The sequence below is a fragment of the Vulpes vulpes genome, chromosome 8 (genome assembly GCF_048418805.1).
Source record: "Vulpes vulpes isolate BD-2025 chromosome 8, VulVul3, whole genome shotgun sequence".
In the NCBI taxonomy this organism is placed as follows: Eukaryota; Metazoa; Chordata; class Mammalia; order Carnivora; family Canidae; genus Vulpes; species Vulpes vulpes.
This window is the reverse complement of record NC_132787.1, coordinates 111,204,511-111,230,591: the sequence shown is the minus strand read 5'-3', so window position 1 is coordinate 111,230,591 and position 26,081 is coordinate 111,204,511. Positions and strand designations below refer to the sequence as shown.

The following is a 26,081-nucleotide window of genomic DNA, read 5'->3' as shown; positions in this document are numbered from 1 at the left end:
TAGCAAATACCTGATTTTCCAAGTTTCAAATTTCAAAAAAAAAAAAAAAAAAGCTTTAGAAAACGGGGGTTATTGCAAAGAACGAAATGATTCAAGAAACATAGAGGAAAAATATATGAATACATAAAACAAAATTTTATAGAAATTATGAGACAACAGGTAAAAATTGGTCCATATTTCCAAAAAAAAAGGAGCAGAATAATAAAATAATTAAACCAGTAAGCAGCTTAACGAATAGTAAATAAATACAGAGACAATGAAGGAAGAGTTTCCGTGAGAGAAGAGATGGGCTCCCAGGTGGAGATAATGAATGAATGAATGAATGAATGAATGAATGAATGAATGAGTGAATGAATATTTGTTTGATTAAAGCAGGAGGCGCATACAGGGAAGTGTGCAGCTCGGAAGCGGCAGCTCAGGAAATTCCATTACACCTGTCGGACATCACAGACTCCCCCCCCCCTCCCCGCAAGGAAAGGTCATCGCTACCTTGACCTCAGTCCACATAGCTTAATGTTGCCTGAGTCTTTTGAATTTCAGATGGAATCACATACTCTCACCTTTGTTGCCCAAAAAGAAATCAATCTTGAAACCCACGAGAGAAAACACAGATCACTTACGAAAACTGACAGTTTCATTGACAGCAGGTTTCCCGATGGAAACAGGAAGACGGAGAACCGTCCGGTGACGTTGTCAGAGCGATGGGGACGGACGTACCGTTGATCCGTCCTGCTCCTCCAAGGCCGTCTCTCCGGGACAAGGTAGAGATGGAGACTTGGCGACACGAAGAGAAGCTGAGAGGCTGTCACCAGCCGACTTCCACCGACAGAATTTCCAAGGAGCACGTTTCAGGAAGAGAGATTAAGGTGGCCTGGGAAGGGCAGCTGGAGATTAAAGACAGAAATATGTACGCGGAGCTACAGAAACGTCGTCTGTGTGAAGTGCCCGCAGCTGAAGGAGCAGAGACCTGGGCTGCGGAGCGTAGTGTGAACGACACAGACCTGGGGGACGTGACCCCAGGTCCCGGGATCGAGTCCCGTGTCGGGCTCCCCGCAGGGAGCCTGCTTCTCCCTCTGCCTGTGTCTCTGCCTCTGTATGTGTGCGAGTGTCTCCTGAATAAATAGAACCTTTAAAAAACAATAATAATGACGTACATACGTGTTCAGGCGTATCATGGAGGCGGGGGTGGCGTTGGCGGGGTGGTGCAGCAGAGCCTGGAGATTCGCCGTCCCGTGCTCAGCTCCCGTGCTCGGGCAGATTAGGGATCGCGGCCGACAGGCAGCAGCCTCTGCGGGGGCTCGATTTGGCAGCGTTCTCCGTCCTGTCCCCGGGCGGTGCATGTTCCTGACAGGCCGTCGGCCCCTCGGCCCAGCCCTTACTCTGCTTCCCGGCTGGAGCCTCAGTCGTGTCAGGGAATCCCGTAAAGCGCGTGAACCTGTGTTCTCTTCCATCAAATGCTAATGATCGCTAAGTGATATTTAAATATAGGCACGATTCCAAGGGAGTTACTGAGCAAGAGGAGGTTCTCCCCACGCAGGGAATAAGCGGGACACATCCTGTCACGCTCCAGAGGCAGAGTTTCTGTGAAACAGAAGGTGCTCTGCCTCCGGGCGCGGAGGTCGGTCTTCAAGGCCCACTTTGTGTCAGCTGTGACCCATAAAGGTTCCTTTGGTACCACCCTTGGTGACGGCTACGTGCGGTAGGACCCTAACTAGGTTTTGGAGAACGGGGGAAGGAGCGTCAGGAAATACACGGGTGGGTGATGAGGTTTGGGCCCATTGCCCTTCTCTGTTTGGGTTTTGTATTTCCTGGACTTCGAGGGTGCGGTCCTGTCTCTCCTGTGCTCAGAGCATGTGGCCTGAGGCGGTGGTCGTCAGCCTCGCGTGTGCCCTTGCGGGCCTGTGGCCGTGCGTGTGGCCGTGCGTGTGGCCGTGCATGTGGCCGTGCCTGTGTGTCTGCCGAGAAGAGGTGACGCTCAGCGCGCCCCCTCTCACTCTGTGGTGACAGATTTGGAGGTTTCTTCTCTCATCTGCATTTATTCATTTCCCCAAATTATATAAATCTTGTCTTAAAAGTTCTTGTTTTTGCTTGAGTCTCCATCATGTGGCATTTCGGGGAAACAGGGAAGGTGTGTGAACGCGTCACCACGGGGACTGCCCGGCAGAGGGGATGTGCCCACCCACCCTGACATGGTGTCCCCTTCCCGGCCGCTGCCCCGTGGGCCACGCCCCGCAGCTCCGCGGCCCCAGCCGGGCTCAGGGTCCACCTCGTGGTCACCGAGGCTGCTCCCGGGAAGGCCCTGCGACATGGTCAGCCTCGCGCAAGTGTGGCACAACGGCCCGCTCTTCCTTAGCCCTTCAGCAACTTGGCCGCAGCATAAAGGAGACGGAGGTGGGCCTGCTTTGCGTTCCCCTCCCGAGGTCGGGGTCTCCCACGGTCGGCGGCAGCGCCCGGCGTGTCGGTGGCGAAGCGCTGACCGGTGCGGCCCCTGGCACTTCAGTTCCGCGGGTGGGAGCACCCTCATTGCTTCTGGAAGCTACCAGGCTGAGGTCTGGGGCGGAAATCAGAGTGGAGGAGGTCGGCTTTGTGCGGGAGGAGAGCTTCCCTGGGGGGGACCTGCTCGCACTGCTCACGCGAGCTTCCCAAGGTCAGAGGCTCCGGAAGGTCCACCTGGACTCAGTCTGTGTGCGGTTCCCGTAGAGAGGCAGGTGCAGGCCTTCCTGCGGGGCTGGGCCCTTGACTCTGTTTCCCTGGGACGCCCCCCTCGGGTCTCCGGGTGGCACCGCAGAGGACGAGTCACTGGACGTCCTGGGGCAGGAGCAGGGCACAGACGCCGTGGGGACGCACCCGGCGGGCTCCTTCTCCTCCGTGGGGTCCCCTGCCCTGGTCTGGGAGGGGGCGTTGGACACCTCAGAAGAGCCCCTGATCTATCAGCGGAGCATCAGGGAGACCTGGGGTCGGCTTCTTATGTGAAAGAGAACAGCAGGGAACTCGGGGGTCTGTCGTTGGCATTTGGAGCCACTGCGCTGGGTCAGGCACTGCCGTGACCCTCGCCCCTGCCCAGGGCTGCTTTCTTCTTCCGGGCTGTGGGCTCCGCAGTGAAGATGGATCAGTCCCTGTCACCCCCCCAGAACCCAGACGGGAACCTTGGGGTCCTCTTGCCTAGAGCCCACCTGTGATTCTGCTGCTGGCGGGCACCTGCCACGTGGGGTCAGGCAGACCCAAGCCTGTTTGCACGGGTCCCACACTTCCCAGGCCGCCTCCTGGGGTCTGCAGGCCCCGCGCAGGAGTGGCCGGCTCTCTGGGCCCATCGGCCCCGCACGGTGCCCACACCCACTGGACAGGGCGGCCTGTCACCCACGGACCCTGTGGCATGTGTCCCGGGCTCTGTGGGGTGCCCAGGACCAGAAGACACCGTCTCTGTCTCGGGCCCAGAGCCACTCTTCTGTGACGCTGGAAGTGGGGGTCCCCCGGCCCCCTGGACTCAGCACGCGCCAGCTGAAGTCTCTCCCCATCAGTTCCCCTTTGACCTTTCTCTCTTTTGTGCCATAGTTTAAGAAAACAGTTTTAATGCTCATGGAAGCGCACCTGTTTCTTCCAAGATCTTTGAGGAAATTATCACACGATTCCATAACAGTTGGAATGTACCTGATCTGAGTTTTCTGGGGCGCGGGGTTGGGCCTGCAGCCGGTGCCGCCTCACTGACTCTGTCACTGCTGCTTCTCCTTACTCTGCACAGGCTCCATCGTCACCCTCCTCGCCCGTAGCTAACGGACCAAAATACGAGAAGCGCTGGCTGGACACGCTGTCCGTCCCTCTGTCTATGGCTCGAATCTCAAGGCACAAGGCTGGAGCGGAGACGTTAAGGTGTGTGACCCGGGTCCGAAAGGGTGAAAGCTCGCGAAGCCCGTCGGCTGGCCGGTCCGTAGGAGCCCCTGAGGGCCCCGAGCGTCCGACCGCGGTCGTGTCCGGTGGATGGTGAATGGAATGGAAGCCAGCGGTGATCCGAGCAGCAGCCGCTCCTAGGAGCAGTGGTTGTGTCGAGGGCTGACGTGACTCTCGTTAGCTCTGCTCAAACGTAGCGATTACAGGGAATCGTGTGTCCACTTGTGAGTGTCCACAGGACTCGACTGGAAACAAGAGCACGTTCTAGTCCAAGCTGCAGACGGTTCCCGAAAAGTCATTTACACCCTGTGGGCCTCATCGTCGACACCAGTGACGCGAGAGCCTAGGCCAGCATCCGCGTCGCGTGACGCCCGCGGGACTTGGAGCGCGGTTAATTAATCCGTCTCAAACCTGTGTGTGCGAGGGGTGTGTTTTGTGCAAGGAGAGTGTTTGCTGTCTCGCCCGGAAGCGTGACAGATGAGTAGCTGTGCTGCCGGGGCCCCGGGAAAGGCCGGCAGGGAAGCCCCTGCGGAACGTCCTTCCCGTCGTAAGACGAGTGTGCAGAGAACCGCGTGGGCCGTGCGCGTCAGCAGCCGGAGAGTTCGCTGTTTTGAGATTGAGCATCGGCTTTGATAAAATGTGTGTGCATGGCCACGTGTGTACACGCCTGCCTGAGCGTGTGCCTGTGTTTGCACCTGTGTGTACACACCTGCCTGAGTGTGTGTCCGTGTGCACGCCTGTGTGTGTACATGCCTGCCTGAGCATGTGCCTGGGTGTACACCTCTGTTTACACACCTGCCTGAGTGTGTGCCTGTGTTTGCACCTGTGTGTACACACCTGCTTATGTGCCCGTGTGCACCTGTGTGTGTACATGTGTGCCTGAGTGTGTGCCTGTGTGTGTACACACCTGCCTGAACGTGTGCCCCTTGCGCACCTGTGTGCACACACCTACTTGAGCATGTGCCCATGTGCCCATTCCTGTGTGTGTACATGCTTGCCTGAGTGTGTGCCTGTGCACACCTGCCTGAGCATGTGCCCCTGTGTGCACCTGTGTGTACACACCTGCTTATGTGCCCATGTGCACCTGTGTGTGTACATGTGTGCCTGAGCGTGTGCCAATGTATGTGTACACACCTGCCTCAGCATGTGCCCATGTGCGCACCTGTGTGTGTACACACCTGCCTGAGCGTGTGCCCCTGTGCACACCTGTCTGTGTACACGCCTGCCTGTGTGCCCGTGTGCACACCCGTGTGCATACGCACCTGCCGTGTGTGCCTTCGTGTGTGCTCGGGTGTCAGGTGGAGGAGAGGGGAGGCCTGGGTTCTCTTCCTTCAGGGAAAGGGAAAGTGCGTCTGATAAGGCTTCCGGTGGCCATAATCGATTCTCAGTGATAACCGACGACGGTCACACAGCGCTTTAAAGTGAGTGTGCGCATCCGTGAAGGTGCTTGTTCACCGTAGCACGGACCCCAACTGTAGGTTCGAGTGTTGAGTGTGTGGCCGTCTTTGGAAAAGGTCAGCAGCCGTGAAAAGTTAGGAGGGTGGGAAGAGGGAGGGAAACCTGGATAGAGACGACCGATGGTCAGTAGTAGGTGAGAGACGATGTACAGGGGCTGGGGACATGGGGACAGAGACCGGAGCTCCGCGGTAGATACCCAGGTAGGTGGCGAGTAAGACGGTGATAGAGCGCGGAGGCGGAGGTGACGGATGATGGAGGTAGACGACGGATGGATCCATAGAGGAGAGACTGACGGATAGAGAGCAGCGACAGACGAAGGATGCGCAGGTACATGGTCTGCAGGTGGGTGACGACGACAGGTAGGCAGGTCAGTACGGACGTCGTGTGTAACGAGCCGTCGAGGTTCCGTGGCCACAGATCCCTCCTAAAAGGTGCCCGTGTGCGCTCGCAATTCTTACGACCTGCTGCTCGGTCGGAGCTGGTTTGTTCGGAGCCCGACGGGCCGGGCCGGCGGCTTTGGATCTCCGCCTGCCGCTGCCCGTGACCGCGGGGCTCCCGGGAAACTAGGGCCGCTGAGTGTCCCCGAGCTCCCGCTGGCCGGCCGCCGTGCTGTGCCCCGTGGGGAAGGGAAGACCCGACCCGCCTGTGGCGATGGGCCTGGTCTGGGCTTGCTCGTGCTTCCCTCTGGCACCGGGAAGGAGGCCGGTTCGGGACTCCAGGACCCGACCTGGGTGGGCTGTGTGCTCGGGGGCAGGGGGAGAGGGTGGAGGCAGGAGGAGCCGCACGACCGTCCCAGGCCATCCCCATGGCGAGGACACTTCCTGAGGCCGCTGCAGACCAGGCGCGTTGTGCGTGGGCTCCCAGGGGTGGGCAGGCCGCCTGACCCCGGGGACATAGGAAGGAGCCCTGTGTGGGGTCAGGGTAGGGGCTCCTGGGGGGACACGCCGCCTGACCCCAGGGACACGGCCCACAGGAAGGAGCCCTGTGTGGGGTCAGGGTAGGGGATCACGGGTGGACACGCCGCCTGACCCTGGGGGACACAGCCCACGGGAAGGAGCCCTTGTGTGGGGTCAGGATAGGGGTCTCCCAGGGGTGGACATGCCGCCTGACCCCGGGGACATGGCCCACAGGAAGGAGCCCTCGTGCGGGGTCAGGGTAGGGGCTCCCGGGGGGACACACCACCTGACCCCGGGGACATGGCCCATGGGAAGCAGGATAGCGACGTCGCCTTGTGCCTTTCCAGGGCCCCGTGACCTCGCCCTGTGAGGCTGTTTCTGGGCTCGTGCTTGTGGCCCGTGCAGGACAGCGGAGAAGGTGTCGCCGTTCCCTCTTCCCGGGGTTTTGTGCGGGTTGAAGAAGCTTTGAAGTGCAGCGGACACTGGTGGGTTCCTGGTTCTGTGGACCAAGAAGCCTTACAGGGAGGCCGGTCTCACTCTGAGTGACTATCACCCAAGGGCAGCGTCGGACGGTCCACGACGGGCCCCCCCGCCCCCGCCGGCCGGCGTCTTGCTCCCGCTTGGACCGCCTGTTCGTGCGTGTGCGCAGGTGCTGGCCGCAGGAGGGGGCGGCTGTTGGCCTCGCTTCCCGAGACGTGGGCGCGCAGGAGGCGCGGCAGGAGGAGGGAGCCTCGGGCCCTTTGTCCCGCTTGTGTTTTGAAGGCCACAGCGGAGGGGCTCCGGGGGGCTCAGTCAGTTGAGCATCTGACTCCTGGTTTCAGCCCAGGTCGTGGGATCGAGTCCCCAGGACACCCAGCTGCATGCTCCGCGCGGGTCTGCGGGAGATCCCCTCCCCCTGTGCTCCTCCCCCGCGCTCACTCGCGCTCTCTAACAAGTACATAAAGTCTTTTAAAAGCAAAAGAGAAAAACTGTGAAACGATGTCTTGCCTTGTACAGCAAGATGCCAGTCTTCTCCGTAGGAGGGGACCTTATCCTACAAGAAAGTGCCTGTTATGGGGATCCCGGGGGGCTCAGCGGTTTGGCGCCTGCCTTTGGTCCAGGGCGTGATCCTGGAGTCCTGGGATCGAGTCCCGCATCGGGCTCCCGGCATGGAGCCTGCTTCTCCCTCTGCCTGTGTCTCTGCTTCTCTCTCTCTCTCTCTCTATCATAAATAAATAAAAATAAATCTTAACAAAAGAAAAAAAAAAAGAAAGCGCCCGTCAGCAGCCAGACGGGCTTCCCGGCGTCCTGCGTGGGGCCGACACGCTGCACAGAAGCACGTTTTGAGGAGTGACGCTGCGCCCACGGCGATCCTGCTGAGCCCTCTGACCTGCTTTGGGAAGGGTCGTCTGCCGTGAGCGTTCCTGCCGGGACAGGACTCGTCTGTAGCTCCTTGTCTGTGGTCGGGACCCGGAAGGCGCAGCCTGCGGGACCTGTGGGCCAGGCGCGGTCGAGCGAAGGGCCGTGGGCGTCTCCTTGCAGGGAGCGGCCCGTGTGGGATGTGGCTGGAGCCGGGGTGGGGGGCGGGCGCGGGGCACTCGGGGTCTCATCTGCACCGGGCGCCCAGACGGGCGGCTGGCGGGGTCAACGTCGGCGTGTCCACAGCCGAATCCCCACGCACGCCCAGAGCTCCTGGGCCACTCCGCCGGGCAGGACCCTGTCCTCGTCCCCCTCGTGGGCCCTGGCCTGGCCCGGGGCCCCGGGACCCCGCCTGTCACACACCTGACCGGCTCTAACTACTCCTGAGACGAAACCCGCTGAACCCGGGTCACTAGGTTTCCATTTCTGCCGCCCCAGGGGACGGGCCTGGGTGTGCCCCTCGACACCCGCCCCACTGCTCCCCAGAGACCCCACCTCTCTAGGGCACGACCGCCCCCGAGACCCAGGTCAGAGGTTCCCGAGGTGCCTCCTGGTGCAGCTTGTGGGGAGGCTGCAGAGGGGTCCGCAGGTGGAGCCGGCAGGAGCATGTGGCCCCGCACTCGCGTCTCAGATCCCGCGCAGGACGGTTCAGGGACCCGGGCAGCAGACACGCATGTGCCGAGGGCCGCGCGGCGCTGTAGGGCCACAACCAGGGCGGCTCCAACGTGCAAATGACACTCTCCGCGTGGTGGCGTGAGAAGCGAGCTCCTGGAAGCCGAGACGGGGCTCTGTGTGTGCGTGTGCCCGTGTGTGTGTGTGTGTGTGTGTGTGTGTGCACATGTGTGCGCGCCTCGTGCCCCCGCGTGCTCACCCCTTTCAAGTGTCTCGTGGCCTCGGGCACATGCGTTACCCCATCAGCACCATTTCCCTGTCCCTGTCCCTGCGGGGACTGCGTGGGGGTGTGTAGAGCGAGGGTGGAGCAGCGATACATGTGCGAGAGGCCGGACGGAGCCCACGCTGAGGCTGCTTCTGCTCGTGGACAGAAACGTGGACCTTGACTGTGCACGGGATCTGGAGGGATGGGGTTGGGGCCGAAGCCAGTCACCAGGCTTGTCAGCTGCCCTGCTGAGAGGGGACGCGGTCCCGATGCTGCACCCTGGGAAGGGTCGACCAACAGGCCTGCGCATGGCGTCTTCTCATCTCGGGTGGATGCTCCAAGCTCCGTCACGAGCAGAAGGAACCCACGGCCTGTGCGTCAGCCTCACGGCCTGAGGGCCTCCAGTTCTGCAGGGGCCTCGGCACACGTGGGCCGTACTCCCCGCCGGGTCCCACCCCGGGTCCCCGAGAGGCGGCGGCGAGCCCCCAGGAACCCTTGGTATGGCCGGTTCCTCCCCTCCCGTCCATGACGGTTTCTGCACGTGGCCTGGTTTGTCCCCAGGGAAGCCCTTACTGCCGATCCCCGAAACCTGGGGTGGGGTGCCCCGGAGTGCCGAGCCCACGGGCCGCGGTGTCTGTGGGTGTTTGCTGCGACGGCGGCCGTGGCCATCGGGACAGAATCCTGAAAAGGCTGAGCAGATGCTCTGACTGCAGAGCCGTGTGGCCGGGCTCCGCGGGGCAGTGGGAGGGGATGGGGGGAGGGAGGGAGGGGAGGTGGGGCCGGGACTGGGGGTGGACAGGGCCTGGGAGGGGGAAAGGAGGAGGGGAGGGGGACAGAGGTCGTGTGGTCGGGACTGGGGTGGACGTGGTCAGAGGTCGGGCCTGGGAGGGGAAGGGGGGGGACAGAGGACAGGGGGTCGGCGTGTGTCCTGGGCCAGAGGGGAGGACCGTCTGCTCGGGAGGTGGCTCGGGGGCGGGGTCAGACTCTCATCCCGACTGACACGTCTGGCCGTCGTCTGCGCAAGGACGTGAGGGTGGGCGGCGTGGGCTGGCGCGTCGCGTTGTCACAGAGAATGCGGGAAGCGGCTGGGCGGCCCTTTCCGTGGCAGCTGCGTGGGCTGGAGGGGCCTGCAGAGCCCGGGCCCCTTGGGGCGTAGGCAACAGACGCTTCTGTGCTCAGAGTTGTGGGCCGGACGTCCCCGCGCGGGTCCCGTGGGCTGGAGCTGCTCGGGGCCTCCTCCCGGCTTGCACACGGCCGTGTCCTCCCGGGTGGGGACGGAGCGCCAGCGTGTCTTCCCACGAGGACAGCAGCCCTGCGGGTCAGGGCCGCACTCAGGTTACCCGTCCCCAGCGTCGTGCCCGCGGGGCATCGCGGCCAGAGCTCGCGAATCACGGCAGTTACGCGTGGGGAGCCTTTGAGAAAGGCTGTGCGTGGTCAGGACTGACCGGGGCCGTGGGACGCTCCGTCGCAGATCGGAGGCCGTGTGCGCGGGGAACCCGTGGACGCCGAGTGCGCCGAGGCCCGCCTGCTGGGTCGTTGCAGGGGGCTCCTGGCGCCGCGGTTCCCGAGGACCCCGAGGACCCCGAGACCACGACTCACGGTTACTTCCTACACCGCTTCGCTCTTGTACTTTTTAATTGAATTGGAGGTGGCCTCTAGGGCTGGGTCTCAGAGCTGGGAACCTAATTTTGGGGGCCGTACGTGCTGGTCGTGTGGCCGCGGCTCCCGTGGGCCCCGGGCCGCGCTGCAGGTGCCGTGGGCGTGGCCCCCCTCGGGCCGTGTGCACACCGTGGCTCCCTCTTCCCGCAGGTGCAGCGCGTTTGAGGTGCTGGCCGTGGACGGGGTCAGCACGGGGATCCTGCAGTTCCGCTCGGCCCGGGAGGGCGCCGCCTGGCTGAGAGCCGTGTCCGCGAACATCAGGGACCTGACGCTGCAGAGTGTGAGCAGACGCCCCGTGACTTAGGCCTCCGCGCTTCGCCCACGAAATAGTGTGATACTTTCCTTGTTTATGATGGACCCTAAAATAGTTATAAGGTTAATAGGGAAGCGTGTAGTTGTCTTCAACACACCGTCGAAACCCCCCCGCTGCCCCTCCCCACCCTGCAGCAGCACCTGCCCCCCCATCCCAACCCCCTGCTGCCTGTCCCCACCCTGCAGCAGCACCTGCCACCATCCCCAACCCCTGCCCGTCCCCACCCTGCAGCAGCACCTGCCCCCATCCCCACCCCCCTGCCCGTCCTCACCCTGCAGCAGCACCTGCCCCCGTCCCCCACCCCGCCGTCCCCCACCCCGCCGTCCCCCCTCTTCCACACCCCCTGCTTCCCGGAAGCTGTGAGACGGGCTACCGGAGCACATTCCCGTATCTGGGAAGCTGCACGGTGCTCGACTTCGGTCCGCAGCCCCGCGCGTCTCTAGGACCCGAGTGTTCAGACCTGACATTTCAAATTCCGCAGGAATCTGGGTGGACTAAAAGCAAAGAGAAAAGCAAGCAGGGGAGGTGGGTGTGTGCTGGTGCCCGCGGCAGCCCCGGGGCCCGGCGAGTCTTAGGCGCTCCCGCAGGCTGAGCCCAGAGGAGGGACCCGCTGTCGCCCCCAGAGCCAGCCCCCCCCGCCCCCGCCCCACGTGTCACTTCTGGGCCTCCCCCCCCACCCCCAGTGGCTGCGTCGCAGGACCCCGGGACCACTTCAGTGAAGGAGCTCGCGGAAGGGGAACCCCTGGGATCCCCAGAGCAGCGGGCGTCTTCCCCATTTTTCCAGATGTTGACACGTAAGCACCTCCCGTCCCGAGCCTCACTCACGCAGCCTGCTGACCTGACACAAGGTTTCAGCGAGTTGACCTTAGGACTCCTTTCCGTTGTGAGGATTGCTGCGTCGTGGTTTGGTTTTTGGGTGAGAAATGCCCCGTGGGACGCACGAGCTCCCAGGGACGCCCCGTGCGGCTCCAACAGGTGGGACACTCGTGGCATTTCGTTCTCGTCCCGCTGACACCTTGCCTCCCTCTCTCTGCAGGTGAGGATGGCGAACAAGTGCTGTTCCTCCTGTGACCAGGTGGGTCCTGCGGTTTTCACGCTGAGCATGCGCGAGTCTCCACAAGCAGCTCCTCCTGGTTTTGGAACTTGATTTGGGACTTTGGGGGGTGGGTCGGGTCCTTCCCCCGGGGCAGGAGGAATGGCCTGGTCCTCCGTCCAGGCGACACGGGCTCCGGGCGGCTGTGTGTCTGCGGTGGGGGGAGGCGGGTGCCGGGTAAGCCCAGGGGTGTTCCTTGTTGCGGACACACCTGTGTGATGTGGCTTCGTGCGACTTCCAGACACCTCCTCATCCGGAGAGCTCTGCCCCGGAGAGGCCTCTGGCCAGCAGATGGTGGGGGTCGGGGGAGTCCGCACCCCGGGCAGGTGGCGTCCCCGCAGTGACCCAGGCCTGCTGACCGGGATCCACCCCTCAGTCCTCAGGGCAGAGGCGGCCACGGTGGGCTGCCTCCCCGATCCGGGGTCCCCCCCACTAGGTCCGTGGGTTCACAGGGCTGAGCCACCTCCCCGATCCGGGGTCCCCCCCACTAGGTCCGTGGGTTCACAGGGCTGAGCCACCTCCCCGATCCGGGGTCCCCTCCACTAGGTCTGTGGGTTCACAGGGCTGAGCCACCTCCCCGATCTGGGGTCCCCCCCATTAGGTCCGTGGGTTCACAGGGCTGAGCCAACTCCCCGATCTGGGGTCCCCCCCACTAGTTTGTGGGTTCGCAGGGCTGAGCCGCCTCCCCGATCCGGGGTCCCCCCATTAGGTCTGTGGGTTCACAGGGCTGAGCTGCCCCCCCTCCCGATCCAGGGTCCACCCAAGTCTGTGGGTTCACAGGGCTAAGCCGACTCCCCGATCCGGGGTCCACCCAAGTCTGTGGGTTCACAGGGCTGAGCCGCCTCCCTGATCTGGGGTCCCCACTGGGTCTGTGGGTTCACAGGGCTGAGCCGACTCCCCGATCTAGGGTCCCCCCCACTAGTCTGTGGGTTCACAGGGCTGAGCCGCCTCCCCGATCCGGGGTCCCCCCACTAGTCTGTGGGTTCCCAGGGGTGACCCCTCTGCCCTGGTAGTTTGAGCAGCAGAGGAGGAAGCTTGGAAGCCACCCCGTCGGTCATGTCCCTCCCGAGAAAGTGCAGCTGGGGCCGTGAGCGTGGGCAGCGAGTTCCCATCACCCCTGGGCGGGTGTGGGGTGCAGCCCTCCACAGCCGGCCGAGGTCCGGAGGCCTGCGGTCCCGGGAGCCCGCGTGTGCAGGGCGGGAGCGGGGCTGCCGGAGCTGGGCCCTCGAGTCAGCGGCCGTGAGCAGCACGGACACGGAGGACGCCCCGCTGAGCGCGTCTTTACCTCTTGTCACGTTTTTCTCGATCACGACCAGCCTGATCCGCGTTCAGGAGCTGAGGCTGCTCTGCTGTTCATCAGCGAAAGTTCTAGCTCGTCCCCAGATTAGTAAGGCTCCTCTCTGTCCTTGCATCAGACGCCATTGTCTTGCTCTGCGCCGTGTCTCCAAGGTGGAGGCTCTCGTGGACTCATCCACGGGGGACGGAGCCCTGCGGCCCACGTGCCGAGCGTGTCCTTACCCGGCGGGTCGGCGTCGGCTGGACACCAGACCGGGCCCGTCCACTCGCCTCCGGGAACGGTCCCCCCCACCTTGATCCTGGACGTCAAGATCGGCAGCGCGTCCCAGGGGTGGTTCTCACGACACCGCCAGACAGAGGGACGCTCGGTGTCCTGGGAACGCGGCGTTTCTGTCGCTGGGTGGGACGCTGCCCGGACTCCGTGGAGGGCCCCCGCGGTCCTCACGGGAGGGCAGGGGCACTGCCCGCAGCTTCCACGGGGCTCGAGCGCCACGCGGAGGAATAGCTCCAGGCCGGCATCGCGCGTGCCTTGTCTGGTTAGGGTCTCAGCAGAGCTCGAAGCAACTTAAAGCTCCCCGAGGAACAAAACCCCCGAAACCGAGAACACGAGGTGGTCGGGGCGGGAGACGGCGGCGCGGTGGGATCATCTTGCTCTTGCTTCATCTTGGCGCGGTGTCATCACTTACCAAACCGCGTTTGTGCGAGGCTCCTCCGTGGCCCCGCGTCATTAACACCTGTGTCCCCGTCCCAGGTGAGCCCTTTCCTGGTGACAGTTTGGCCGGAGTAACATCTGAGCTGCGTAACCCAAACACTTTTCTCCGACCTTAAAATTTCTATGTTATGGCTTCTCAGGGGCTCGAGTTAGTTTATCGGGAAGGAAATATCAGAGATGGGTGTCACCGCGTGGGTTTGTTGCCCACCACCCCTGCCGTGTCTCACTGTGCTCTTGGCAGGGGACTAGCGCACTTTTTTTCCAGGAAGTAAACATTTTATCTATGTGATAGGAATTTAGTGATATTGGGCCCTTTAAGAACAAGAAGTAATGCTTTTTTCATTCTAAGCAGTTAATTCCTGATTTTGATACGAAGCAAGGATATATAATATTTGAAAAAATAAGTGTAGGAATCCCTGGGTGGCGCAGCAGTTTGGCGCCTGCCTTTGGCCCAGGGCGCGATCCTGGAGACCCGGGATCGAATCCCACGTCAGGCTCCCGGTGCATGGAGCCTGCTTCTCCCTCTGCCTGTGTCTCTGCCTCTCTCTATCTCTCTCTCTGTATGACTCTCATAAATAAAAATAAATAAATAAATAAAAAATAAAAAATAAAAAGAAAAAATAAGTGTATTTAGGAACCTCTGAAATTGGCAAAAAACAAATCTAAAGTAGAATTAGAAGATCATAGAAAAGGCCTGGAGTATAGATAGATGTTGTTGTGTTTTTTTGTTTTTTTGTTTTTTTTTTTGGCTGTGATATTTAGTGAATAAGATGACTGTATAGTTTGCCATCCAGAGGCGGGCCCTTCTGGGATGACGGCCAGCCTAACAGGGACAGTCATACATTTAAAATTTCCCTGGGCTATATGTTGGCAAATTGAACTCCAATAAAATGAAAAGAAAAGAAAAAATAAATAAAAGTCATATTGTGACCTGTAACTAAATAATGTCACAGAATGTTGATAAAATATTAATAAAAATTATTGAAATGTGAAAAAAAAATTCCCTGGGCGAACCAGAACACATGTTCCCTGCTAAAATAGCAAATAGCTCTGTACATTTCCAAATGAAATTTCACCTGGAAAACTTGAGTTAAAGAGAACTGTGAACGCCTTATTCACCAAATCCAAAAGGAACCCGATTCTCAGGTAACGTGGGCTTTTTCTGTAAAGGACCAGGTGTACAGCGTCATCCGATGGACACTTAACTAATTATCTTGACTCATTCAAGTGGGAAGAAAAGGGCTTTCCTATGGAAATGGCATCAGAAGAGATAAATGAAAATATGCTCATTTGTTACAATGGTCGTGTTCTCTTAATTTAATCATAGTGATGTAATCAGGTAGGTGTTCAGAAAAATATATGTTTCTTGGAAACATAATAAGCCATTAGAAAATTTGTAATGTAAAACATAAAATTAGGTAACTTTAAGATTATTTATGAACTACATATACCTGAAAAAGATTTCATAAAGCAGGCAACGTTTCCAATAACAGCTAAGCTCTAACTTATCTCTGCTAATTGATCCAGGCTGAAGTCAATTACATGTGGAATTTCATTAAGTTCACGTAGCTTATAGGCGTTTCAGACGATTAATAGTCAGTTTTATGAAATTTCTTTCTGTGAGTTTCCATTGGCATCTTGACCAGGACATCTTTCACCAGGTGTGGGAACTGTCCTGCAAACCGCAGAGGCAGGATGACACCCCCCACCCGAGCCCCCAGGACAGTAACCCGCCTGCTACGGGAATGGCCCCTCCAGTTCCCGGGACAGTGACGCACCTGCTACAGGGAGGCCCCCCCCAGCTCCTGGACAGTGATGCACCTGCTACAGGGAGCCCCCCCCCAGCTCCCGGGATAGTGACGCACCTGCTACAGGGAGGCCTCCCCCCCAGCTCCTGGACAGTGACGCACCTGCTACAGGGAAACCCCCCAGCTCCTGGACAGTGATGCACCTGCTACAGGGATGACCCCCCAGCTCCTGGACAGTGATGCACCTGCTACAGGGAGCCCCCCAGCTCCTGGGACAGTGACGTACCTGCTACAGGGATGACCCCCCAGCCCCTGGGATAGCGATGCACCTGCTAGGGCTTGGATCTAATCTCAGAGGTTTCCGTCTGCAGGTTGTGCACATGGGGTGGGTCATTGAGAGACTCGAAGACACCGGCTCCTGCCAGACCTGCCTCTCCAAGTTCCTAGTGCTGAAAGGCTCATCCCTGCACGTGTTCAGCACGCCGCCGGTAAGGACACCTGGGTTCCCGGGGAGGGTCTGCTCACCTGCAGGGCAGCGGGGTCAGGGGAGGTGAGGCTGTTTTCATTCTGCAGGACAGGCCTCAGGGGTGCATCTGTGTTAATGAGGCCCAATTGAGGGGAGATTCCGTTGTGTAGACAGTTGGTTCTGGCCTGGCACTCAGGAGCACCCCGCCATCTCTGGAGGAGTCTGGGGGCCCCGCGGCTCTGAGCTCTGCATGAGCCCTTGTCAGGCCAGGGAGCTCCAGCCACTCACAGAGTGGGACACGTCGGGCGTCTGGCCCCATGTGGACCCACCTGTCACTGCAGCGGGGAGGCAGCTAAGGGGCAGAGGGGGACGTGCTCCTGGGCATTGCTCCCGCACCCGTCCTGGAGCGGCTCCCACGACCCGCCCTAACCCTCCCGGCTCACCTGGGGAGTCCCGTCCTAGTAACGCCCGTGGAAAACTAAAAGATGAAGGCCGAGGTATTTATAAATATTCAATCTGAGGATAGCGAGAGTTCCCTTACGTGCATGCCTCCTAATGTCGTCATTAAGTTTAAACGTCCCTGGTGACCTCAACTGTCAGAGCTAAGTATCACCTGTAAAATCAGAGTGAAGTAAATGCTCCCGGGACAGGCTTGTATTAAACGGAGATTTAGGTGGGAGTTGTCTGTCCTGACAAAATCCTGGAAGTGCACTCGGGTCTGGGAGCATCTCACCTGCACCCACCTCTGCTTCACCACACCTGGCATCATGCCTCTCGGGGTGTGCGTGGACCACTGAGTATCTATCCATCCCCCGGGGCGTGCGTGAACCACAGTGTATTTATCTGTCACCGGGTGTGTGCGTGGACCACAAAGTATTTGTTCTCCCCCGGCGTGTGCATGGACAACAGAGTATTTGTTCTCCCCCGGGGTGTGCGTGGACCACCGAGTATTTATCCTCCCCTGGTGTGTGCGTGGACCACAGAGTATGAACCCCCCGGGGTGTGCGTGCACATCAGGGTATTTCCCTGTCACCTCCTGAAGGTCGTCCTGCAGCTCCCAATCAGGCCAGTTAGGGGTACAGCTGCCGCCAGCCTCCGTGTGCGGGTCTTGAGTGTCCACAGGCTTGGGCCCCCTGGTGGACCCCAAGGGCTGTGAGGCTGGGGTGTGTGGGAGCATGTTCCATGCTGCAGGAAGCCACCAGCCGTCCTCCACCGCAGCCACACCAGCTGCCTCCCCTCCTGCGGCCCGCCCCCGCCCCCCCCACCCCCCCGGCGCGGCCTGGGTCCCACAGGTGTCCTGTCGCCCAGGTATGCAGCGGCATCGCATTGTTGCTTCAGCTTGCATTTCCCGGGTGGCATGTGCTTCTTGGCCGTCCTTGCGCCTTTCCCGGCGAGGGGTCTGGTGAGGTATTTGCCTGCTTTTACTCAGGGTGTTTGCTTTCTACCGGTTGAGTTTCAAGACCTGCCGACCCCGGATCACAGCGCGTCCCAGGGCACGTGTTCCCGCCCGGCCTGTGGCTTGTGCTGTCTTCCTCAAGGCAGAGCTTCAGCTGGAAGGCCTCCAGCCTATCGTGGACCCCGGCCTGTGGCGTCTGAGGGGCCTCCCCGTCCCCGAGCTGTTCCGTGTCGTCTTCAGTTATATTTTGCATCTTCCGTGAAGGTGTGTGATCCGTCCTGAGCTTTCCGTGACGGATGCGGGTCTGCGCCGAGATTCATTATTTCCACTTGATGAACGACAAGCCTTGGCGCCACCGCGTCTCCTCCTCCTCCGACAGCGGCCGGTGCCTGTGCTTGTGTGATCGGGCGTCTGCCTTGATCTGTGGGGCTCTCAGGCCACCTGCCCGGAGGTCGGTGGTTAGACTCCCGATGTTTGTCCTTTGATATTGTGCTGCGCCCTCGGCTCTCCTGCCTGTGAATGACGGAGAACCAGCGCGGCCGCCGGGGTCCTTCCTGGGAGCCAACAGGCCGGGGCGCCGTTGTCTCGGCAGTAAGTCTCAACCCCTGGACTGATGCTCCGGGTAGAAGCAGCAGGTGTGAGTTGTTCCTTGTCCCGTGGTGGACGACGGTCTGTGGTCCTTGACAACATCTTGGTTCCTCAGAGGACGCTCTTGGGTGTCTCCCTGCTTAGGTGGGACAGGGCGGCTGGGGGCTGGAGTTGGGTGCTTCCCCTGCCAGGGTAGAGGGGGCCCCAGCAGCGGTGGCCCTGGCTCAGTGGCCCCCCAGGTCCCCGGGAAGAGCTGTGCTCTGGGGCATTCCAGAAGGCTCCGGGGGGACGTCCCCTGTCATTTTCTGTGGGAACCTGGCTGGGCTCCTGCAGGGGAACCTTGCAGTGTTGAGGGGCCTTCCTGACCCCATGACTGGGGCCCTGCTGGTTTGACCTCTTGGGGTCACACACCCGGACCCCCCACAGTTTGCTTCCGACGGTCCGCGTCCTCCTGCCGGCGCAGGTCAGGGCAGTGGGCTCCCCTCCGAGGCGCCGCCCTGGGGGCCCAGCTGACCTGGATCCTCCCTACGGCCCGTGTGCACCAGGTTTTCACTTGTACCGTAGGGCCAGTGACTTGCAGCCTCCTCGCGCACCAGACACGGTGTTATCTGGGCTTAAACAAATCGTTCTCATGCATTATCCAAAATAACAAAAGTCTACCTTTAAATGGGGACTGGAAAGATTGTATAAGACAGTAAGGAGTTTTACTGTGAAAACACCAGGAAAAGTGGAGCTTCACGCAATAAGCTATAAATTCCTACTTGTTGGCTGTGGGCCGTGACCCGAACCTGCCCGTGTGCCAGCGCGGGACTTGACGAGTGTTGTTACCTTTACCGACAGTGTCCGCAGTGTGGACGCCGGACAGTGGATGGCAGCCGGCACGCACCACGGGACCACGGTGAGCATTGCGGAGCGGCACTGGGACATTCAGAAATGTGTTTGAAACTCTAGAACATTTCAATTTAACAGATAAACTTTGCTGTTAGCATTCTGCAGCTTCTCACTGCAAAAGCACCACATGAAATACAGCAAGTGAATTTATTCCGAAATACGTACAGGTACTTGGTCGGCCCTTGGACGTCGTAGCCTGGAGCTGGTGGCAATTTGCCAGTAACGATTCCGCTCGGCCCCAAAATCTGTAGCAACCGCATGTTGAGTTTTTATTGTCTGTATTTATGCTACAGTGACACGAAATACGAGGGTTCTGAACCTGAGACAGACTTGCCGTGACTCCCCGCACATCTCAGCGCCAGTTTCCGGGCGCCACTGCATTCCACACGGACAGAGGTCTGAGCAGAGGCGGGACACAGCCCAGGGGAGACTGCGCCCGCTGACCATGCGGACAGGGCTCTGTGGAGACGCGGGCTGCGGCCCGTCACCTGTGATGAGACAGGTGGCTCCAGGCAGGCAGGTCCGCAGGTGTCCCTGACGTGTCGCTCCCACTGTCCCATTTCCGGTCCCCGCTGCCTCTCCTCTTTCACTCAGGGAGCCTGAGCACACTCACGGAGCCTGGCTCTCAACACGTCAAGTCACAACACTTGAGCAAATTTCTGAAAGGTCCAAAGATTCTCTGCCGGATACTCCAGGAAGAGCTGGAAGAGAGTCGAACGTCAGGGATGGTTTCTGAGCTCCCTCAAGACGAAGCAAAGGGACAACACTGATGCCAAACAGGGAGATGAAGGACAAGGGGCTGGAAGAGCCAGGGGCGCGGGGGGCGTGCACACTCCCGGCTCCGGGTCCAGGCGTCGGAGCAGAGGCAGGGCCCGGAGGGGGCCTGGCCCGTCTCCCAGGCCCGCAGGTGCTCCCAGGTGCTCCCAGGTGTGGGTTAAAGCAGGATCGTTCTCCTCAGCCGCCCTCCTTCCCGCCAGCCGGTTCTTTCTGACTCGCAAATCGGGATCTGAGGAACCGTGAGCTCCTCCTGTTGGCAAACATCAGTGAAGTGTGTTGATGCAGTTACAGGGCCGGTCTCACAGCGTCTCACACATTAACGTATGAATTACGCGGCAGTTACCTATGAACGTGCAGGAAACACCGGGGCAATTGTGAGAATGTCAATTAGGCAAATGTATTCTGTCATCTAGAATTTTTTTTCCCCAAAAAGAAATAGTTTAATTGAAGCTCCGTAGGCTGCAGCGATGCCAGATGATCGCGTGTCTGATGCAGAATTACTGGGTCGCCCCTGGGGCTGCACGGTAGGTGTCCCGATACTAGTAACAGACAGATACTACCTCCCAGGGCCTAAAATTTCTGCTACATTCAAAATCAAATGTGGTCCCGAAACGTAGAAACTGCCGACTCCGACCCCGTGCCCGGGGAAGAGTATCAGCGGCAGGTGCTTACAGACCTTCCCATTTGTGGCAGAGTCTGGTTATTCCCCTTTCGGAGCCTGCTGGTTGGAAAGGTTGAGGTGCCCCGTGGGTCCGGGCTCCCCTCCCATCCCCGTCTCCGCGACGGGCAGGTGTGGGCTCGCCTCGGAGCGCCGCTCCCCGTCCTCTCCCGCCGTGAGGAGGTCTCCCCCCGCCCCGAGAGGCCGTGCAGACTGGCCACATGCACCTGAGGGCCTCGGGTGTAGGGACGTGACGTCTCCGGGCATCTAGTTCGCAAAGCAAGCAGGCCCGACTGAGGGTGATCTCCGCGCAAGGACCGTCTCCTCGCTCACTCTCCACCTTCCTCCCCAACGTCTGTCCGTCTTCCTTGCCTTGTGAAAGGGTCACACCTGGACTGTTTTCTTCACGGTCCCCACAAAGAGTCGTCACTGGCGCATGTATTTAAGACACAGCTCAGATCTGGTCGGGCTGGGGTGGGACCTGGGGACCTGCATTCCAGGCAAGCTCGCAGGCGGTGCTGGTGCTGCTGGCTCACATGGCCTCACACCTGCAGAGCTTTCTAATACATCTGATACATTTTAAGTAAATTTACTTAAAATTAAAAGTTCAGGGCAGCCCGGGGGTCTCAGTGGTTTAGCGCTGCCTTCTGTCCTGGGCGCGATCCTGGAGACCTGGGATTGAATCCCACGTCGAGCTCCCTGCATGGAGCCTGCTTCTTCCTCTGCCTGTGTCTCTGCCTCTCTCTCTCTCTCTCTCTCTCTCTCTCTCTCTGTCTGGGTCTCTCATGAATAAATAAATTTAAAAAATTATAAGTCCAGGCCTCTGAGCCCCACTCCACGCTTGCCAGCTCTGAGTCACCCAGATGGTGCCGGCCCCTGCCTCCTGACGGGCTTCGCGGGCGACTTGTGGCTGTGCTCGGGTTTAGCTGAGATCTCACCCCATTGCTCACCGCTGCCCTCCAACCTCTGATTCTGAACTTAGGTCAACCCTCTGATTCCACACAGATGTGGACACACACACACACACACACACGTGTAATCTGTCACTTTACTAATTCCGGAGATGCTGGTCGCATCCTGGGAAAGGCCGTGTCCTGCACCGTCCCTCCGTGTGCGGTGGCCGGGTTTACTGTGGGATGCGCACAGCCCAGACACTTTGCAGAGTCAGAACTAATGAAACAGAAGGTGAAAGGAGCCCCGAGGGCCATCCTGGGTCCCTTGGAGGCCATTTGCGTCAAGCAGGCCCTTAGGAATGCCTGGTGCTTGTGCTTTTGCTGGATCGGAGGAGCGTTCACAGCCGCGAAGCTTGAGGACGGCAGAGCCACGCACTGACGCAGGTGTGCATAGTGCAGGTTCACAGCAGCGAGGAAGCTCAAGGGAGAATGTTCTGGACACTGGGGTTGTTTTCTTTGTGTTTCTGTGATTCTCCAAAATACAGCCGCGTTGTTGTTTCTGGGGAAAGTTGAACAGTGTGTCCAGGTTCATCCTGGGGCCCCGTGCTCTCCTGCGCCCCAAAGTGACCTTCCAGGTGCCACTCTCCATGACCTTCTTGCTTTTATATTTTACCTTTTGCATCATTGTTTTGTTTTTTTTTTTTTGTTTTTTAATTTTTGTTTTTGTTTTTGTTTTTTTTTTTTAAATCACAGGAGCAGTGACTCAACTCTGGGTTCGTTGATATTTAAGTGGCAACACGTCCCTGTGATTTTCGTGTCATTAACTGCTCGGTGAAACGTTCCGAGGAGATGGGTTTGAAATGCCTGGTTGCGTCCCCGTGTTTATTTAGTGGAACGATTTCAAGAAGGTCACCACTTGGCACGTCAAGTACCTTCAACATTTCAAAGACACAGTGAACCTCTGATTAGTTTCATTTTTTTTTTTTTATCTGTAGTTTTAACAGCTGGAAAACAAGTGCCGGGTGAGCAGTAAACGTCAGGATGTGTCACGGTGTTGACTATTTCAGGTCTTCTGCGGGAACAGCTCTGCTGTGGATACCCGCGGACTGAATCGTCAGCTGCATCCAAAAGTCGGATGAGTTGATCATGATTATTGTTAAAAGAGTTGAAAACCCAACGGCAGGCCGGTCAAAAACATGTTGATAAGCTAATAAATTTGTATTATTTCTGGAATGGAACAAACTAGTAAGTTTAGTCCTAAACCACAAGACTGGACACACGCTGGAGGTCGCGCTGCAGCAAACGCACGGACTCACCCAGGCTCACACACACTAGCTCTACACTTGACCTAGAACTGGTCCTTAGCTCAGTGTAAAGGGAACCCGAAATGAATCATACGCCTGCACCTGCACGGGGTGGTGGGTGAGCCCCACACCGGCGAGCTGTGCCATGCGCCGACCACGGTGAGCCGGGTCACTCCTCACATCCCCCGCCACGTACGAGGTCCGGCGTCCCTGCCGTCCTGCCCGTGGCTTAGAACGTAGTTAAGGCAAAGACACGGCGACTCCCTCCGTTGCTGGAAATGTTCACTTTGCCCAACTAAAAGTCGCGGGTTTGTTTTCACGTACACTGTGCAGCCTCCTCCAGCCTCACCGAGGCGTACCCGGCAAAGCTGCAATCCTTGGGATCCCTGGGTGGCGCAGCGGTTTGGCGCCTGCCTTTGGCCCAGGGCGCGATCCTGGAGACCCGGGATCGAGTCCCACATCGGGCTCCCGGTGCATGGAGCCTGCTTCTCCCTCTGCCTGTGTCTCTGCCTCTCTCTCTCTCTGTGACAATCATAAATAAATTTTTAAAAAGCCGCAATCCTTTAAAGTGCGCAGCGTGGCCGTTTGACACGGATGCCGTGAGCGGCCTCCCCGACCGAGTTAACAAGCACACGCAGCGTGTCCTGTAGTTCCTTGGGCGAGGAGGAGGATGCTTATGGTTTATGTGCGTGTTTTACATTTCTTACAGGTGAGCACGTCAGACTGGGGACGAGCAGAAGAAACCTACAACCTCTGTGAGGTCCTATTTAAACTCCACAAGGTGGGTGTCCTTCGTGCGGGGGATGCTTTCCTATAAATTGGATGTGCCTCCGGGCTTAAGGAATGCATTGCAATAGTAAGAGAAGCCCAACATCTTCTGTATTCACCCCGTTTCCCATCCTCAGTGGTGCCACCCTGTTGCTCATGAAGGCAGATGGGTGGGTGGATGGTGTGCACGAGTGCGATGTGCACGTGCACTGGGGAGCGGGTGTCCCCGTTACCACCCCATACAGTAACATCCTCCAGGATCTTCGGTTTATTGTCGTCCTTGCCCTTGTTTCCAATCGGTCAGATACGAGCCCGGGTCCTCAGAGTGCTGCTTATGAGAGGGTGGCCTGAGCTGGCCAGAGCGACGGATCCGTGTCCACTCCTACGGAGGGAAGTACCCATTGGCTAGGGACGGGCAAAGTGTCACCCGTTACACGCACGCTGGGCCTTCCGAACCATCCCGCTTAGTCGAACAGTTCCAGAGTAGCACGTCCATTGCCACAAAATCAGTTCTGTTTCTGCCGGGCTGACACCTCGCCTGGGCCTGGCGGGGCCGGGGCTCGGGGCTCAGGGCTCCCGCTTGCCTGGGCCGTCGCGTGTTGCCCTGTCGGAGGGGAGGACAGCTGGCTGTGCGAATGCGATTCTGCCAAGCGGCACAGGCCCAGGAGACACGGTTCTCCCGTCGGTGGACTTTTAACAGACCCCAGGTTTGTAGAGGATTCGTTAAACCACGAAATCATACACTGGGGTTGGGAAGTGGAACCTGAGATGGAGAACGAGGGAAGGAGGTGAGCCGGGCCCCTGAGCAAGCCCGGGGGAGGGTGGGTGGGCACCCCCGAGCCGCCGCCGCCCCATCCCAGCGGCCTGGGAGTGCTCCCGGCTATGGCTGGTGCCCAGGCTGGTGGGGATGCTCGGGGTTGGCCTCCCGTTACTGCTCAGAGAGGACCCAGGGATGTCACCCCCCGTCATGGGGCAGAGGTGCAGGCGGCAGAGCTTTCCTGCCCTGACCCTCAACCCGCTGTGCCCGGACCCACTGAAATCAGGCCGCCCCACAGTGTGCAGGCAGCAGGCGGGTGGTGACTGCGGCAGAGGGTTTGTTCTGTGGGAAGCGCAAGCTCTGGAGTCGGACGGGCTGACTCCCCGCCCTGAAGTGTTAGTTTCTCTCTCTTTTTTTTTTTTTTTTGTATATTTTTTATTTGAGTTCAATTTGCCAACGTATAGCATAACCCCCAGTGCTCATCCCGTCAAGTGCTCCCCTCAGTGCCGGTCACCCAGTCACCCCCACCCCCCGCCCACCTCCCTTTCCCACACCCCCTAGTTTGTCTCCCAGAGTTAGGAGTCTCTCATGGTCTGTCTCCCTCTCTGATATTTTCACTCATTTTCTCTCCTTTCCCTTTATTCCCTTTCACTATTTCTTATATTCCCCAAATGAATGAGAACATATAATGTTTGTCCTTCTCCGACTGACTTACTTCACTCAGCATCATACCCTCCAGCTCCATCCACATTGAAGCACATGGTGGGTATTTGTCGTTTCTAATGGCTGAGGAATATTCCATGTACACATAGACCACAGCTTCTCGATCCATCATCTTTCGATGGACACCGAGGCTCCTTCCACAGTTGGGCTATTGTGGACATTGCTGCTAGAAACATCGGGGTGCAGGTGTCCCGACGTTTCATTGCATCTGAATCTTTGGGGTAAATCCCCAGCAGTGCAATTGCTGGGTCGTAGGGCAGGTCTATTTTTAACTCTTTGAGGAACCTCCACACAGTTTTCCAGAGTGGCTGCACCAGTTCACATTCCCACCAACAGCGTAAGAGGGTTCCCCTTTCTCCGCATCCTCTCCAACATTTGTGGTTTCCTGCCTTGTTAATGTTCCCCATTCCCACTGGTGTGAGGTGGGATCTCATTGTGGTTTTGATTTGTATTTCCCTGATGGCAAGTGATGCAGAGCATTTTCTCATGTGCGTGTTGGCCATGTCCATGTCTTCCTCTGTGAGATTTCTCTTCATGTCTTTTGCCCATTTCATGATTGGATTGTTTGTTTCTTTGGTGTTGAGTTTCATAAGTTCTTTATAGATCTTGGAAACTAGCCCTTTATCTGATATGTCATTTGCAAATCTCTTCTCCCATTCTGTAGGTTGTCCTTTAGTTTTGTTGACTGTATCCTTTGCTGTGCAAAAGCTTCTTATCTTGATGAAGTCCCAATAGTTCATTTTTGCTTTTGTTTCTTTTGCCTTCGTGAATGTATCTTGCAAGAAGTTACTGTGGCCGAGCTCAGAAAGGGTGTTGCCTGTGTTCTCCTCTGGGATTTTGATGGACTCTTGTGTCACATTGAGATCTCTCATCCATTTTAGCTTCTTACTGTGTCCGTGAAGTCATCTGCGGAACAGGGGCCGTAATAACCAGTCAGGGTGTCCCTACTGGGCGATCCTCTTTGCAGGGTTGTGTTGGTCAGTGTGATGCTGTCGCCCTGGCCGTGGTGAGTGCTCACTCCTCACGGCCTCCCGGGCATCATCGGGGTCTGTTCCCGTCCTGCGCGCCCCGGGAGCAGGCGTTCTCCACCGCAGTCCACCTTGTCTTACATGAAGTCACCTGGAGGGAGGTTTAAAGCGAAGCTGAAGATTTCATTTTATTTGAGACATGGCCCAGACGTCTGCATTCATTGTTCAGGCTTCCGCGGTGATGTTCACATGCAGCCAAACCTCAAAACTACTCGTAGCTGCCCTGCAGCTGGTGGACGGCTCCCTGCAAATAAACACCCTTTTCTTGCTCTGACAAATCCCTTCGAGTCGTTGGATAGAACCTTAGCGATCCGAGGTGCTGCTGCACCAACACCCTTAACAAAACCCTGAGAAGATTAATTGGCTGCAACGCTGGTCGTGTCGTAACTGTATTTACTTATTCCTCCTTCACGCGTTTCTTCTTCAAATGCTGCCTTTTCACTTACTTTTCCGCAGTAGTTGAAACTCACTTGCCCACTTATTAGCTCATGCGCTAA

General features: G+C 58.5%; 1 protein-coding gene across 1 annotated transcript in view; it reads left to right on the top strand.

The window, feature by feature from the left end:
- The window catches only part of SNTG2 (syntrophin gamma 2), a 79,147-nt gene that overhangs the window by 32,249 nt on the left and 20,817 nt on the right, over positions 1-26,081 (top strand). The window contains exons 16-20 of the mRNA XM_072718836.1: positions 3,740-3,867; positions 10,324-10,453; positions 11,523-11,561; positions 15,707-15,823; positions 23,018-23,089. Of these exons, the coding sequence (XP_072574937.1) occupies positions 3,740-3,867; positions 10,324-10,453; positions 11,523-11,561; positions 15,707-15,823; positions 23,018-23,089 (486 nt within the window). The remainder of the gene's footprint in view (positions 1-3,739; positions 3,868-10,323; positions 10,454-11,522; positions 11,562-15,706; positions 15,824-23,017; positions 23,090-26,081) is intronic.